This window comes from Phalacrocorax carbo, chromosome 1 (assembly GCF_963921805.1).
Source record: "Phalacrocorax carbo chromosome 1, bPhaCar2.1, whole genome shotgun sequence".
NCBI lineage: Eukaryota > Metazoa > Chordata > Aves > Suliformes > Phalacrocoracidae > Phalacrocorax > Phalacrocorax carbo.
In genome coordinates, this window is record NC_087513.1 from 13,859,542 (window position 1) to 13,874,175 (window position 14,634).

General features: G+C 40.2%; 1 protein-coding gene across 2 annotated transcripts in view; it reads right to left on the reverse strand.

Moving 5' to 3' along the window:
- Positions 1-14,634, reverse strand: part of RSBN1L (round spermatid basic protein 1 like) — a 53,374-nt gene that overhangs the window by 34,337 nt on the left and 4,403 nt on the right. For both annotated transcript variants that reach the window (XM_064444183.1, XM_064444171.1), the window contains exon 2: positions 5,074-5,187. In XM_064444183.1, the coding sequence (XP_064300253.1) occupies positions 5,074-5,187 (114 nt within the window). The remainder of the gene's footprint in view (positions 1-5,073; positions 5,188-14,634) is intronic.

Below are 14,634 nucleotides of genomic sequence, written 5' to 3' on the forward strand. Positions count from 1 at the left end.
CTGTGCAAACCTAGCCATAAAGAATTTTAAAAGCATAAGAATGTACATTTGAATTAAATATCCTTTCTCCCAAAAGAATAAAAAAGCTTTAGAAAACAATTTGTACTTGCAGATGTTCATACCAGCACGATAAAGGTGTTCATTCTCCCTTCTTCCCTGTGTTTTAGCATTCCATAAACCAAGGCATTTCATCTTGCAGAAATACACACTAAGAATTTTTCCTACTGCACTTCTAGAAATTATTTAAATCAGAGCACAGCAATTAGAAAAATAGGACTTTTTTTAAAAGGAAAATCACAAGTGGGGCTGTTTACAAATAAGCTTATTAATCCTTCTTCTCTTTGCAGGACCTCCAGTAACCCTCGGCCATGTCACATCAGTGTAAATGTTTTTTGTAGGAAACTTGCAATTTCTAAAATGGTAACTTTTTCATTATGCAGATTTCTTGAAAAGCAAGTGTGAATCGCTTGTATTTCCTGAATTTTTAAAAATATACATGTGCAAAGCAGCTTTTTTTCCACCCCTCCAAGAACTGAGCTCTTCCTTCCACATAATGGATTCCGAGAAAAAGGGGAAATTATGTAGCCTTATTCTACAGGGAATATATCTGCAAATGCAAAAGGATGACAAAACACATTTTCATTCTAGATGCATAAGAACAGCCATCAGGCTCTCTGAAAAAGCCAAACACATCTCCTTCAGAAGCCTCAGGGACTGCAAAAATACTTTTTTTAAGAGTTGCCCTTCTCCAAGGTGGGCAAGTTTTAACATTGCTTTCAAAAGAACAGCAACCCTGTCTGTTTAGGCAGACAAACAGCTTGCATCCCTAAGCTTCCTAATGTAAGTAAACTCTTCCACATTCAGCTGAAGGCGCCAAAATCAGGCTTACGCACCAACTCTGCCTCAAAAAGCATCAGTTCCTCAGTACTACCTTCCTCTTCCACAACTATCCACCTTTTATCTTGTACGGCTAGTTTAACTGTCTGGAGTCAGGTAGGCTATTACCTCCACCCCCTCAATGAAAGTCAAGTCACAAACAGAAGAGAAAAGAAAAAAAAAAAGACAAAACGCAAACCACTAATGATATTCCCAAGACAAGAAAAGCATTCAGCAGACCGTCAGAGTAACATCTTACAAGATACAGATCCGATGCCTAGAAGAAGGAAATAAGCTGTCTTTAGAGAACAGCACTGTAGTCTCTTAACTCACACACGTAAAAAACCAACAACAAAACCAAAAACCCAAAGAGAAGGGAAGTAGACTACTTCCAAGCCTTTGTTCCTAAGCCCACACAGTGAATTCTGAGCTCAGAATAAAAGGGCTTGGAGCTTAACTTTTGTTCCACAGGAAGAAGATATCCTTAGACAAGGAGTTAATTATGTTTGTGATGGTCACAGAGGCACTGACTGCTGATACATGCAAGAAGTTGCATCTTAAAGCACTTTTGCCTTTGCTCTTTTGTCTTCAGCTTCCAGGACGTAATGCTAGACCAGCAGAAGCAACAGGAAATTTGCCAGAAACTTCACAGCACATACAAGCACATCCAGGCAGATTTTGGAGGCCCACAGAAGACATCCAGAGCTACTATTCTGAACAGGATACAAACCCAGTCAAGAGGATCTGTCTGCTCTCTGTAACTGCTCTCCTGACACACCCCCTTGTTTCCCTGAAATAGGAGTCAATTTTGCAGTACACTGGCAAAACAAACATAGCCTCTCCAAAACACCTCCCACCAACATCTTAAAGAAAACCTGATACTTGACTGGTAACATTATCAGATATATTACATAGGGATAAGGCACCTAACACACCTGTAGCACTGTTCTCTGTGAGAATAGCCAGCGCACTACTCAGCTAGCTCAGAACTGCAGAGGTGTCCTAACACAGCCCCTGTGTATACACTTTTTTTTTAATATTAAGTTGAAAGCAAAGCACCATTTGAGGCCCAATACTCCCATTAGGTATCATGTATTAGATCTGTGTAACAAGATTTGCTGTCTTACACAGGGTGAAAAAAAAAAAAAAAAAAAAAAGAGGCCAGTACAGAAACAAAATCTGAAGAACCTCGCTATTGAGGCAGTTAAGTGTCACCCAGTATATCAAACACCAGCTTCCTTCCTTTCATGCTAGGCAAAGAGAAGCCACATCTGTTCTTTTCACAGGAAGTCACCAGCGTACAAATTCCTCATGGTCTAAGCTGATACCCTGAGATCCGATCAACACAGGTTTTATGCTGTCTAGTTGCTAAAACAGTTACTTGGAGCTGTGCTTAGAGTATAATATCTGATGTAGTAATTACAGGGTTCTGTGCCTCTGGCCTCATATGAACGTGTTGAAGATAACGTTTTGGTTTGGAGGTTTCAGGTTTTTGTTTGTAAATTAACTCCTACAGCAGATAAGATACCAGAAAATGTATCAGGAATTTTCCCCTAACTTCAAAAGTAGATCCTGATAAGAAGAGATAAAAAATATTTTGTCTACTTAAATAAGCAACATCCTCACAGAAAAACTGATGCAGGAGAAAACTGAACAGTGAGGTGGATCAAGAAATAGCTTAACTGCCATGCTTAAAGGGCCAATCAGCAGCCCAAAGTCTAGCTGGAGGACAGTCACCTCTGGAGTAACCCAGGCATTGATAACTTGTGCCGATACTGTTCAACACCTTCATTAGCAGCGGGCATCATGGGACAGAGCACACCCTCCACAGGTTTGCAGGTGATACAAAACTGGAAGGAGTGGTTGATGCACCACAGGGTTTTGCTGCCAGTAAGAGGGACCAGGAGAAACAGGCCAACTCTGTGGGCTCAGGACATAAGCACAGGGATGTGCAAAGCCCAGCTCCTAAGAGGAATGTGCCAGTACAGGCTGGGGCCCATCTGGCTGCACAGCAGCCCGACAGAGGAGGACTTGGGGGTCCTGGCAGATGACAGGTTGACCATAAGGCATTGGTGCCTCTTTGTGGCAAAGCAGGCCAGCAGCCTGCTGGGCAGCATTGGGAAGATCACTGACAGCGGGCTGAGGGGGGAGATTGTTCCCCTCTGCTCATCACTGGTGAGACACATCTGGACTCGCATGTCCAGTTCTGGGCTTGCCAGTCCAAGACAGACATAGGCATACTGGAGCAAGTGCAGCAAAGGACCTTAAAATTACTAAAGGAGCAGAGCATCACTCACACAAGGAGAGGCTGAGAGCACTGAATTGTTCAGCACGGAAAAAACAAAGCTGGGGGGTAAGAGGAATTTTAGCATTGTGTACAAATACCTGATGAGAGGGTATAAAGATGTAGCCAGGCTCACTAAGGCACTGAGGCTGGAAAGGATCTCTTCATGTCATTTAGTCCAATCCCCCTGCTCAAGCACAATCACCTAAAGCAGGTTGCCCAGGACTGTGTCCAGTCAGGTTTAACAACCTCTGTATGCAACCTGTGCCAATACTCAACCATCTTCACAGTAAAGAGGTTGGTTTTTCTTTTTTTTTTTTCCTTACATTCAAACAGAATTTTGTGGGTTTTTATTGTGTCCACTGTCTCCTGTCCTGTCACTGATCACTTGCTGAGAAAAGCCTGACTCCATCTTCTTCATTCCCTTCCATCAAGTGTATACACATTGATGAGATTCCTCTTGAGCCTCCTCCAGGCTGATCAGTGACAGCTGTCTCAGCCTTTCCTCATAGGAAAGGTCATAGAACAGAATCATAGGATGGTTTGGGTTGGAAGGGACCTTTAAAGGCCGTCCAGTCCAACCCCCCCCCACCCCCGCAGTCCGCAGGGACATCTCCAGCTAGAAACTAGATCAGGTTGCTCAGAGCCCCGTCCAACCTGACCTTGAATGTCTCCAGGAGTGGGGCATCTGCTGCCTCTCTGGGAAACCTGTTCTACTGTTTTACCACCCTCATCGTAAAAAATTTCTTCCTTACATCTAGTCCGAATCTAACCTCTTTTGGTTTAAAACCATTACCCCTTGTCCTACTAGATGCTCCAGTCCTTTCAGCACCTTCTCCGTACGATGGACTCATATGAAGTCCATATCTTTCTTGTACTGGGGAGCCCACAACTGGACTCAGTACTCCAGATGCAGCCTCAGGAGTGCTGAGAAGAGGAGAAGGATCCCGTCTCTCATCCTGCTGGCAACACGTTGGCCTTTTTTTGCCTTGAAGGTGCACTGCTGGCTCATGGTCAGCTTGTCTGCCAGAGCTCCAAGGTCTTTCTCAGTAAAGCTGCTTTCCAGCTGGTCACTCCCCAGTATGTACCAGTGCTTGGGGTTATTTTTCCCCAGGTGCTGGGCTATTCTCAGAGGTATTCAGTGACAGAACAAGAGGTAAAAGATACAAACTGAAATAAAAGAACTTACTTCTAAACATAAAGACATCACTTTTTACTACAGAAGTGGTCAAATACTGACACTGGTTGTCCAGAGATATCGTGGAGACTCCACCCTTGCAGTTACACAGTCTGACAGTCCTGGGCAGCCTGCTCTAGCTGACCCTACTTTGAACACTAGCTCTGGACTAGGTCCCTTCCAACCTCAACTACTGTACAGTTCTAAGATTCAGTGGATGTACAAGCAACTGTGAGAACATTATTTTAATTATATTCAATTAGAGTAAATGAAGTTGAAAAAACTAGCCAAAATTAAGACTGCATGTTGCACGTGATTTTTTAGCATGTGAAAGAGTTCCTCAATTATAACTCCTTAGTTATTCAGTTTTGTGCATTTAATGTTAGATATAAGATGTGACATGGATTCATTTTTCTTTTCCACAATATATAAAACGGTAACCTCCTTCAGTAACTGCAGAGAAGATGTAGATGATCAATATTATTCCTTGAAGTACTAGTCTTTACTACTACTGTATAAGCAACACTATGGTGGTAGTTATATTTTTGATCTCCAGTACGTAACACAGCTGACAGAAAAATTAGCATTTATAGTTAAATTCTAATTTGCAATCCCCATACCAACTAATCAGGGAAAATGGCATTTAAGTTAAACGAAAAACATAATTAAAACTCAGTATCCAATCCAAAGATTTTAAAGCACTAGAATTAAATACTACTATGTAGTTTGAACTTACCTTTCTGCAATAATTTGACCTCTCCGTTTTCTTTCTTGATTTCATTCATTATTTTGTGCTTCTTCTTCTCTTTTTGCTTCTTTTCCCTTTCTTTAATTTTGTCTTTGATTTGAGCTGAAATGCAAATATTTTACAATTAAGTAGGAATGGAAAACTAATTGTCACATGCATGTTTCATATTACTCTAATGTAAGCTCTAAGAGGATAAAAGGAGAAGTTACAAGGAAATCCCAGTATTTATAACATGAAAAGCTAATATTTATCTGTTGCATAATCCAACATAAGCTTATTTAACTCAGACAAGTTTTATTTGTTATGTTAGAACTGTATGCAACAACCCAGCATGTTAACTGTATACAGTTCATTTCTGCTTATTCCTACTACCTTCTGCTCTTATTTTGCATCCATAGTTGGCTCTTATTTCTTGAGATTCAAATTACATGCACTAGATGAGAAACAGGGAAAAAGACTACAGTTTGTATTTTCCTGGGTACGCATACACACTAGAAGCCTCACATAAGTATCTTCACGTAGTCTAAATTTAAAGGCTTTTGCAAGTAGCTTGGAATGAAGGCTTATTTGCTGCAAAATCTTTCACATTAAGTTCACAGGCTACACTAATGCCTCAAGAGCAGTAAGGTGTAATTAATAGAAACACATGAAGTGTGCTGTATTTACACAGCAGATATAATGCGCTGGTGCCTCCCTAGCTTACCTACAGTCAGCAACAGCTTACCTGAGCGTTCATTATTCATCTACTTTCTCATCAAGTCACTCCAAGTTTTTAAACCATTGTCATACAAAAGCAGAGCCTTTAGGCACGTTTTCTACATGAAAAATACTAGACCCAGAGAAATTCATAATTTCAAGGAGTAACCTTTTCAAGCCAAGTTTAGATTTACTTTTGAGGCCAAGGATTTAGAGAATTCATTTTACTAGGCTTAGATGCACTACAGCCAGCACTTCATGCCTAGTTTCTTGGCCTGAAGCCAGGTACCTGCTCCAAGAGTTTACTGAGCTTTTTAACCTCCACAGGGAAAGAGTAAATCTGATTTCAAGCTTCTACATAATGTTATGCTTCAGAATACTTTCTCAATAATACAGCTGAGAGACAATCCTGATGTTTTATTTATGATACTTGCATTATAAACCCCATGTGGGAGCAAAGAGAAATCCAATTACTTTTCCTCAAGCATTCACGTAAAATAGAAGCAGCAGGTACCTCCACTACTAACAAATCAAAAATATTCCTCAGAACCAAGCCAAGAAAACCTTCAATTCTAGAAGACAATATAGAGCATCCCATAACCAAACTGTTTATCAAGCATGTTAATAGTTCAACAAAAGGTACAAAAGGTGCAAAAGGTTGACAGTAATCCACATAAAAGGATACTGTAACAATGACTCCACAGCATTCCTATCTTTCCTTTCAGGAGTTTTCCAGTAAGGCTAAGTAACTTCAACCCTAGCAGCTGTTCGGATGAAGAACTTTTTTGGGAAGAGCCTAAGAAAGAAAATAAAAACTAAGAGAGACGACAGTTGAGATATCTCTGTTTTCTGTCCATAGGTCAAGATAAGCAGTGGGGAAAGAACAGAAACTATGCTGGCACAAAAATAATAAGGAATAAGGTAGCTGTGCTTAACACCACCTGGAAGTCTCAGTTCTAAGTGACTGAAACACTCACGTCCGAGAACAGTCTTCTAATGGTTCAGTAAGAAGGGATGACAAAGCAGATTCATCTGTACAGCAGACCATGGAATTCAAACAATTTCTCCTAAACCACACAAATCTGTACTTTGTAGGATTAGGTTAAGCAGACATGAGTCTTCCTCTCCAGCTTGCTTCTCCCCCAGAAGAAATACCTAAATTGTAAATCCCCTGCAACTTAAGAAATATGAAATAGGAAATAAATTCCGTAACAGGAGCTGAAGTAACACTCTGAAAGGGAACACTCATACAGCAAGTAGGCAGTAACGCCAGGCTTGATTTGTAACCTCCACTGAATGGTCAGCTCAGCCAGGAGTATAATTACCATGGGAAAATGTAGATTCTTATCTCAACATTTGCATACTGTTAAGAGGTACAGTTGACTTCTGCTATCACTTATGAATCAAAGAAAGATTGAAGAGCATATACAAGTGCTGAGCCTTGTTGAAAGAGGACAAGAGAAAGACTGAAAGAATCCTTTATTGCAGGCTCATGAATAGCATCACAGGCCAATGAATCTTCCAGTTTTGTCAGAAGCAACACAGAAGTACGGACAGAGAACAAGATGAAACCTTTTGAAGAGCCTGTAGTCTATTTTCACATCCAGAAGCAATTAGCAGAGTCAATGGTGAGACCTTCCAGACAAAAGAAACAAAGTGTCCTGTGACCTCCTCCAGCAAAAGCCACAAGCAAATCATACCTGAGGCCATTGCAAATACAAAGTAAATGCAACCGAGGCAGGTTTGAAGTAAATTAAGCTTCATTATTTCCCTTATTATTTCCCTTTTAGAAATCACAATACTATAATAAAACCAATGTTCAGCCTGAGGCAAGTGAAGAACAGTTGAGAATACCAACTTTAATATACAAGTTCTCAGGTCTCCTTCCTCAAAGCCCACAGAAGTAATAGATAGTAGAGTTCTCCTTAAAAAGAAAGGCAAAAAAGCATAAATACATATTGAAATAAAGATGAAACCATAACAATAAAAAAAAACCTATGTCAAAATGAGAGTCATTCCATGGATTAACACTTGGATCTTAATTCTCAGTTCAAATATCTTCAGTTTACCAGTAAAAGTAAGTATTTTCTCAAGGCAGAACTCAAAACACAATTCTCAAACAAAATTCTGCAGACTATCCTCCTCAGTGATATTCTATTTCACAGCTGTCAATAGGATGCAGTGATAAAAATCAACCCAATTATTTTAAGATGGAGTTTACTACAAAATCTATTGCAATTTAGCTACTCCAGCTCTGCAAAGTTGGCATTTAGAAGCACAATAGTCACTATAGTCAATCAACATGATTAATGTGCCTATGGCACAGATATCTAACAAGGAAGGGCAAGAGCAATTCTCCAAGTACAGCCTCCACACCAACTGCTGCCACCATATGATGCTGCCCAATAAAGTCAATACAGTTCAATACAGGCTAGTTCTTTGGGACTTTCCAAAAATCAGTATCTCCAAGTCCTTCTCTAATACAAGGCATCAATCCCCTCCAGCCATACATAATTTCAGTTCAAGTCTCACTTTTTCAACCAAGAAACTTGAAAATCCTTCACAAAAATACAGCTTTAAAACAAATGCCTCCAACATTAAGCAATTTACAATCTACATGCCGTAGAATAAACAACCAGTAAGTGAAGTTGGCAAGGGAAAACAAGACAAAACTTGTTCTGTTTAACAACCTAAGAAAACTTGGAACACTCCTGTATAGTTTTGAGGTTCACCAGTAAGAGCTACTGCTGATCCAAATCCTTAGATCTCCACTTCATTTGTAGGGCAACAGCATCTCAAAGCAGTAAAAGGTGAAGTGATGTTTATACTAATCTTTCCATGTCCACAGAATATTCTGTAATTAGCTTTCACCAAAGTTACTCCTAACAAATTGGAAAAAAAAAAAAAAAAAAAAAGGCTTGAGCTGCTGAGGTAACAGGATGAAATGAGTCCCCAGGGAAATAACGTAACCCAAATGGTCAGTGATCAGGACAAGAGAAGATCAAGTACCAACAGCTATTACCTGGCTATGTCACAGCATTGCAGCTACCGTTGGAATAGTTTCGATTTTCACAATGATGAAAAACTGAAGCTTCAGAAAAGCAATTAACAAATTTAAGTTTCATATACTAATGAGATAATTTGAGGTCAGAGTAATGTGAAGGGATAATTTGACTCAAACAGGGAAGACAAGTTGTAATAAAAAGGTCTTCATTGAAAGAAAACCCAACACATATGGATGTACCAGTGACTAGAAGCTGAAGTCTGACATTCCTAGTCCGTAAATTATCATATTACTGTTCCTTTTTTTTTTGTAAACAAAGGCACAAGTTAGTCACAGGAACAACTTACCAAATAGTTGTGGTCCATTACTGGAACTTTTTCCACAAGGGTGTGGGTATTTTGTTTTTGTGTGTTTGTTTGGTGGTGGGTTTGGAGCAGGGGGAGGGGGGGAATGGGATTTTTTTAAAAAGTCCTAGTCTAAATAACAGGTTAATTAAAAAAAGGAATAGGCAAAGCATATGTTCTGCAGGAAATCACAAAGATGTTTACAGTAATCTTTTCAAAATTCATCAACATTATACAGTACTTTAAAATGAAGCCACCTACGCATATTTACATTTCAATAACTGTTTTTCCATTTCACCAGATATTACAAAAAACAAAAAACCCACCACATTCCAGCAATATAAACTTCAGTTTTATGGAAGCTGAGTTATTTGGCATCACTCTTAACAAACTCATTCTGGTAAGGGATAATCAAAAGATTAGTCAGACACTGAATATAAGGATTTGTCTAACATTTAATCTGTTTGCTTGGGATATTTTGCGGGCAATTTTTTTTATTGGATTAAAATAGTCAGAAAAAATTCCTCTTATGTCTGTTCTACTTTGAAAAGGGAGAAAATACCAAATCTTAAAAGTTGGTATCCCAATTCTTCCAACAGGAGAAAAAGTCAATCGCAATGCCATAGATCACATCTGAAGTGACAGAAAAGAACACTTAATAGCAACATAAGATACCAACAAAGGATGCAATGAAACAAGTCTCTCCAGGAAAATACCAGTTCCTCTACTACAGATTTAAATTAACACTTGCTGTTTTATCAGCAAATCACTCATACCAAAATCTTTAATCTTAAAATCATCTGAAACCCCAAGCAATGCACTAGGTCTCAACTTGGCCAGAAGACAGCTGGATGACTGATGTCTCTGTTTCTATTCACTATATTGTACTGAGGCAGCCAACAACAGCTATTTCTCCTTAGCCCAATATTTATTACTGCTGCAATAGCTTCCTTGTGACATTCGACACCCAAAGAAGTCAGTGGTCCTCAAAACATTATCTTATTGTTCATCTGATTAATTTTAGGGACTAGCTCTGAAGAGCAGATGATATATTCAGGTCTCTTCACATTAATCCATATTCTCCACTGTGTTTTTTTAACAACTACATTAAGGTCAATTATGACTAAAACCCAGTAATTATTACATATAAACATTACTGTAGCATAGTAACCCTTAGAGTCTTCTCACATCATTGCTCATTGTACTACGTGCTCTTCCTGCACACACAGAGACTTCCTATTCCTTTACATACCTCTAAATACACTAAAACTAAAAGCCAAAAGTTTGAAGTAATTTATATCTCAGGACAAAGATGGAAGAACCCTGTATCTTTTAGTGAAGTTTTTCCACTATTAAAATGCACTTTTGCTTTACATGCTTTTGACATAGAAACACACTGCTCAGGAAATAACTGGTCACAGACTAAACAGAGTTTGTGAATACTCCCTACCAAGGTTAAAAAAAAAATAAATTCCAAGCTTCCAAGCACAGTAGGAATCAGCTGTGGAAGGTCCAGCAAGAATTAAGCTCACTCCTTAACTTTCAAGCTCTGCTGCCTCAAGAAAAAAAGCCTCCATTATTATAAAGTTACTTTTTCCTCTACTAAACAAGCCAATGCCATGTGTAAACTTTAAAATACAGAGTTCTGTAGGAATAAGTATTCCTGTTTGGAGGGCATACAACTACCAAGGAATGAAGAGCTTTCTAGATGTCCCATTCAAGTTTACATACAATACAAGTGTCACCTCAAAGTCCATACTCTTTGGTTTTAATGTCACAGAAACACTACACCCTTTAATTAAATGCAGCAACAACAGTGTATTAAAAAAAGTGCTACATACAGACAGGAAGAAGTCCGTTATGAAGAAGCGTTCCACCTAACCTTCCTCAATGGCATCTGAAGAATGTTTTCACTTTACAGTGAACCCACATGATTAACTGAATTAATTCAGAGTGATTCCCGTAACTAGTGGTGTTCCCCAGGGGTCTGTGCTGGGTCCAGTCCTGTTCAATATATTAATTAATGACAGGACAAAGGGACAGAGTGTAACCTCATCAAGTTCACTGACGACACCAAGCTGGGAGTAGTGGCTGATACACCAGAAGCCTGTGCTGCCATCCAATGAGACCTGGAGAGGCTGGAGAGCTGCGCTGAGGGGAACCTCATGAAATTCAACAAGAGCAAGTGCAAGGTCCTGCACCTGGGGAGGAACAACCCCATGTACCAGTACAGGCTGGGGGCTGAACAGTACATGTTAGCAGCCCCGTTGAGAAGGACCTGGGAGTGCTGGTGGACAACAAGGTGACCATGAGCCAGCAATGTGCCACTGTGGCCAAGAAGGCCAATGGTATCCTGGGATGCATTAAAAGGAGTGTGGCCAGCAGATCAAGGGAGGTTATCCTCCTCCTCCTGTACTTTGCCCTACTGAGGCCACATCTGGAGTAGTGTCCAGTTCTGTGCTCCCCACTTTAAGAAAGACAGGGAGCTATTGGAGACAGTCCAGTGGAGAGCTACCAAGATGATCAGGGGGCTGGAGCATCTCCCTTATGAGGAAAGGCTGAGAGGCTTGGGTTTGTTCAGCCTGGAGAAGAGAAGACTGAGGGGGGATTTCATAAATACCTACAAATATCTAAAGGGTGGGTGTCAGCATGATGGGACTGGACTCTTTTCAATAGTGCCCAATGACAGGACAAGGGCCAACGGGCACAAGTTGGAACACAGGAAGTTCCACCTCAATATGAGAAAAAAAAATTCTTTCCTATGCGGGTGCCAGAGCAGGGGCACAGGCTGCCCAGGGAGGCTGTGGAGTCTCCTTCCCTAGAGACATTCAAACCCCACCTGGACGCGTTCTTGTGCCTCCTGCTCTGGGTGTGCCTGCTCAAGCAGGGGAGTGGGATGAGATGATCTCCAGAGGTCCCTTCCAACCCCTACCGTCCTGTGATATGCAAACTTCCTCCTTCTACTTTTTCTGGATGTTGGGCTAAGTACATAAATGAAAGAAATGGAATATGCACTGTACTTATAAGGGAAACAGCCATTTACAACTAAAGGCTATTAAAAAAGTTTTCTGTTTCCTAACTAGGCAGACACCTTCTCATAACAGTTGCAGTTATTCTCAAAGTAGTAAAGGAACACATTCACAGACAACACCATTCATATTTCAAAAGTTTAATCCGATCTTTGCCTCTACTGCAAGCTTTCTACAGACAAAAAGGTAAATCCAGTGCATAGAGAACGAGTCAAGGGGGAAATACCCTGTAGTGGATTACAAGCAACGTAGTCACTGTCACACTGAAATTCTCACCCTGAGGCCCACGCAGGAGCTCAAGCAAGTCCATTTCAGCACTGAAAGAGACGAGCTTTACAACCTTGTCAGATGCCAAAAGTTGCAGCTGCTTTGCATCAGTTTTCCAGATGGTAACCCACATTAGTCAGTCATAGATTATGTTCAAAGTAGTCTGCCTCTCTCTCATGCCTTTGATTTAAGGGCTGTAACTGCTCACCAGGCAAAATATTTACAAACTACTGCTAACGGACACCATCAAGATGGTTAACACCAACAGTACTGTAACTGAAGGGAAGGGGCAGGAGGAGGGGAGTACAAGGACATCAGTCACTATTTCTTCCACCAGCACTCTCCTCCCTTTATACAAAAACCCATAAAAATAAAACCTCAAGAAGCCACATTTATCCGGTTATGCAGATACATGAAGTACATTTAACACCACTATGTTAACGGTTTTGACACCTGCACTTTTATTAAGTCATACAAGGTACGCTGGATAGCAGGCTTCCTGACTTCATGAATATGAAAAAACCCATACAGTATTTCTGAGGGAAAAGAGGGAAGGGGAAAAAAACACCACCAAAAAATCATTATAGCCTTCTCATTCCAATAACCAGGAATATTTGGCTGACATTCCTTTCAGTAACTAAAGTTTAAAATCCAAGAAATTACTAAAAATCCCCTCCTTACCAGGCAAGAACATTTCCCCAAGCCCTCCAGTGAATGGGAAGGAAGACAGACCCCTTTCAGAATCAAAACACTTCCAATAAATTTAAATCTAGTCTTTGCAATTCCTCTAATCTTTGCATTTCTAAAGGAGATCTTCTACATGCAGAACTGAGTGAGCCAAGTTTAAGTTCAGGCACTGGGGAGTTGCATCAGAAATCAGTAGTGGAGAATGTGACAGCTGCAAACAAGGCCTCTACAAAAGGTTTCAGATCTGTTATTTCAGCTTACTGATCTTGTTTCAACTAAAAAGAAAAAGGGTATTTCTTATTCTACACCCAGAACAAGTTTCTGCTGCACAAATTACGCACAGAACTGGATTCTGGGGTACAGGAGGGGCTTTGTTAGAAGATGAAAGATTTTGCGCTGCGTAGCAAAGCTTCATGGTTATTTCACAGAAACAAAACAGGGATAGGGTCCCTCAGGAGAAAGACACACTCCTCCAAATTCATCTCAACATTGGATGCTTACATTAATGTCACTATCAGCTCTCAAACATAAACTGCATATAAATCTTGAATACCCAAAGAAATTTGAGAAGTCCCTCTTCCTCTTGTATATCACACTTCAAACACTTTCTAGACATTGCTGATTACAGTGGGGTATCTAAACAGAAATATATTAAAGAATTCAGAAAAGCGTGATCAAGAGGCCTCACAAGCATGAAAATTGACTGCTGAATTTAAGGCATTCAGCAGGGGGGAGGGGGAATGAGTCAAGCCACACCGTACAAAAAAAAAGGCAAAGGAAATAAAAGTAAATAGAAAAAGGAAATGTTTAGCAGGAAAAAAAAAGACAACCTAACTAGCAAGATGCATGGTCCCAGCTCTAAAGAAGGGGAAAAGATGATCCAAAACTTTCTCCAACTTACTTCAGTAAGTCAGACTATGAAATGAGCACCCCTCTAGATGCAAACCAAACTTAACTAGCATGAAAACTGCAATTTCTTGAAAGCTTAAAACCCAGAAGCGTCACACAGCCCAAAGCAACCCAGGTCTCAGAAGAATTACTGGTAAACACCCACCTGAAATCCAATCTAATCTCTCACTCAAAGACAGTGGGAGACAGAAAGGGCAGGGGTGGGAGGAGACGGCTGGAAGTAAAACCAACAGCTACAGTACCATGTTCAGCTTTCATGCTCATGTGGGGAATCCCCATCCGCAAGTTAAAGCGCCAGTCTCATTCTGTAATTGCTTGCACACTAAGGTAAGCTTACCAACTAATGGGTCATTGAAGAAAATAAAAAAAAAAAAAAAAGAGGGAAAGGGAAATTGTACAAAGAAATGACAAAAAAAGCACCACAGAAAAAGACGGTTCATGCATCTGGATCACACCTTACAGCAAGTCTATGGACCAAAACAAAAAACTTTGGGCATGCATCATCTGATGAAGTGGGGAGTGTCTGAATCGAGCTTTGCACTGTTAAAACAATTTCAACTACGAAGTGCTAGAACAGTGTATCAGTTAAATGACTAACTGACTCAGTGTAGTC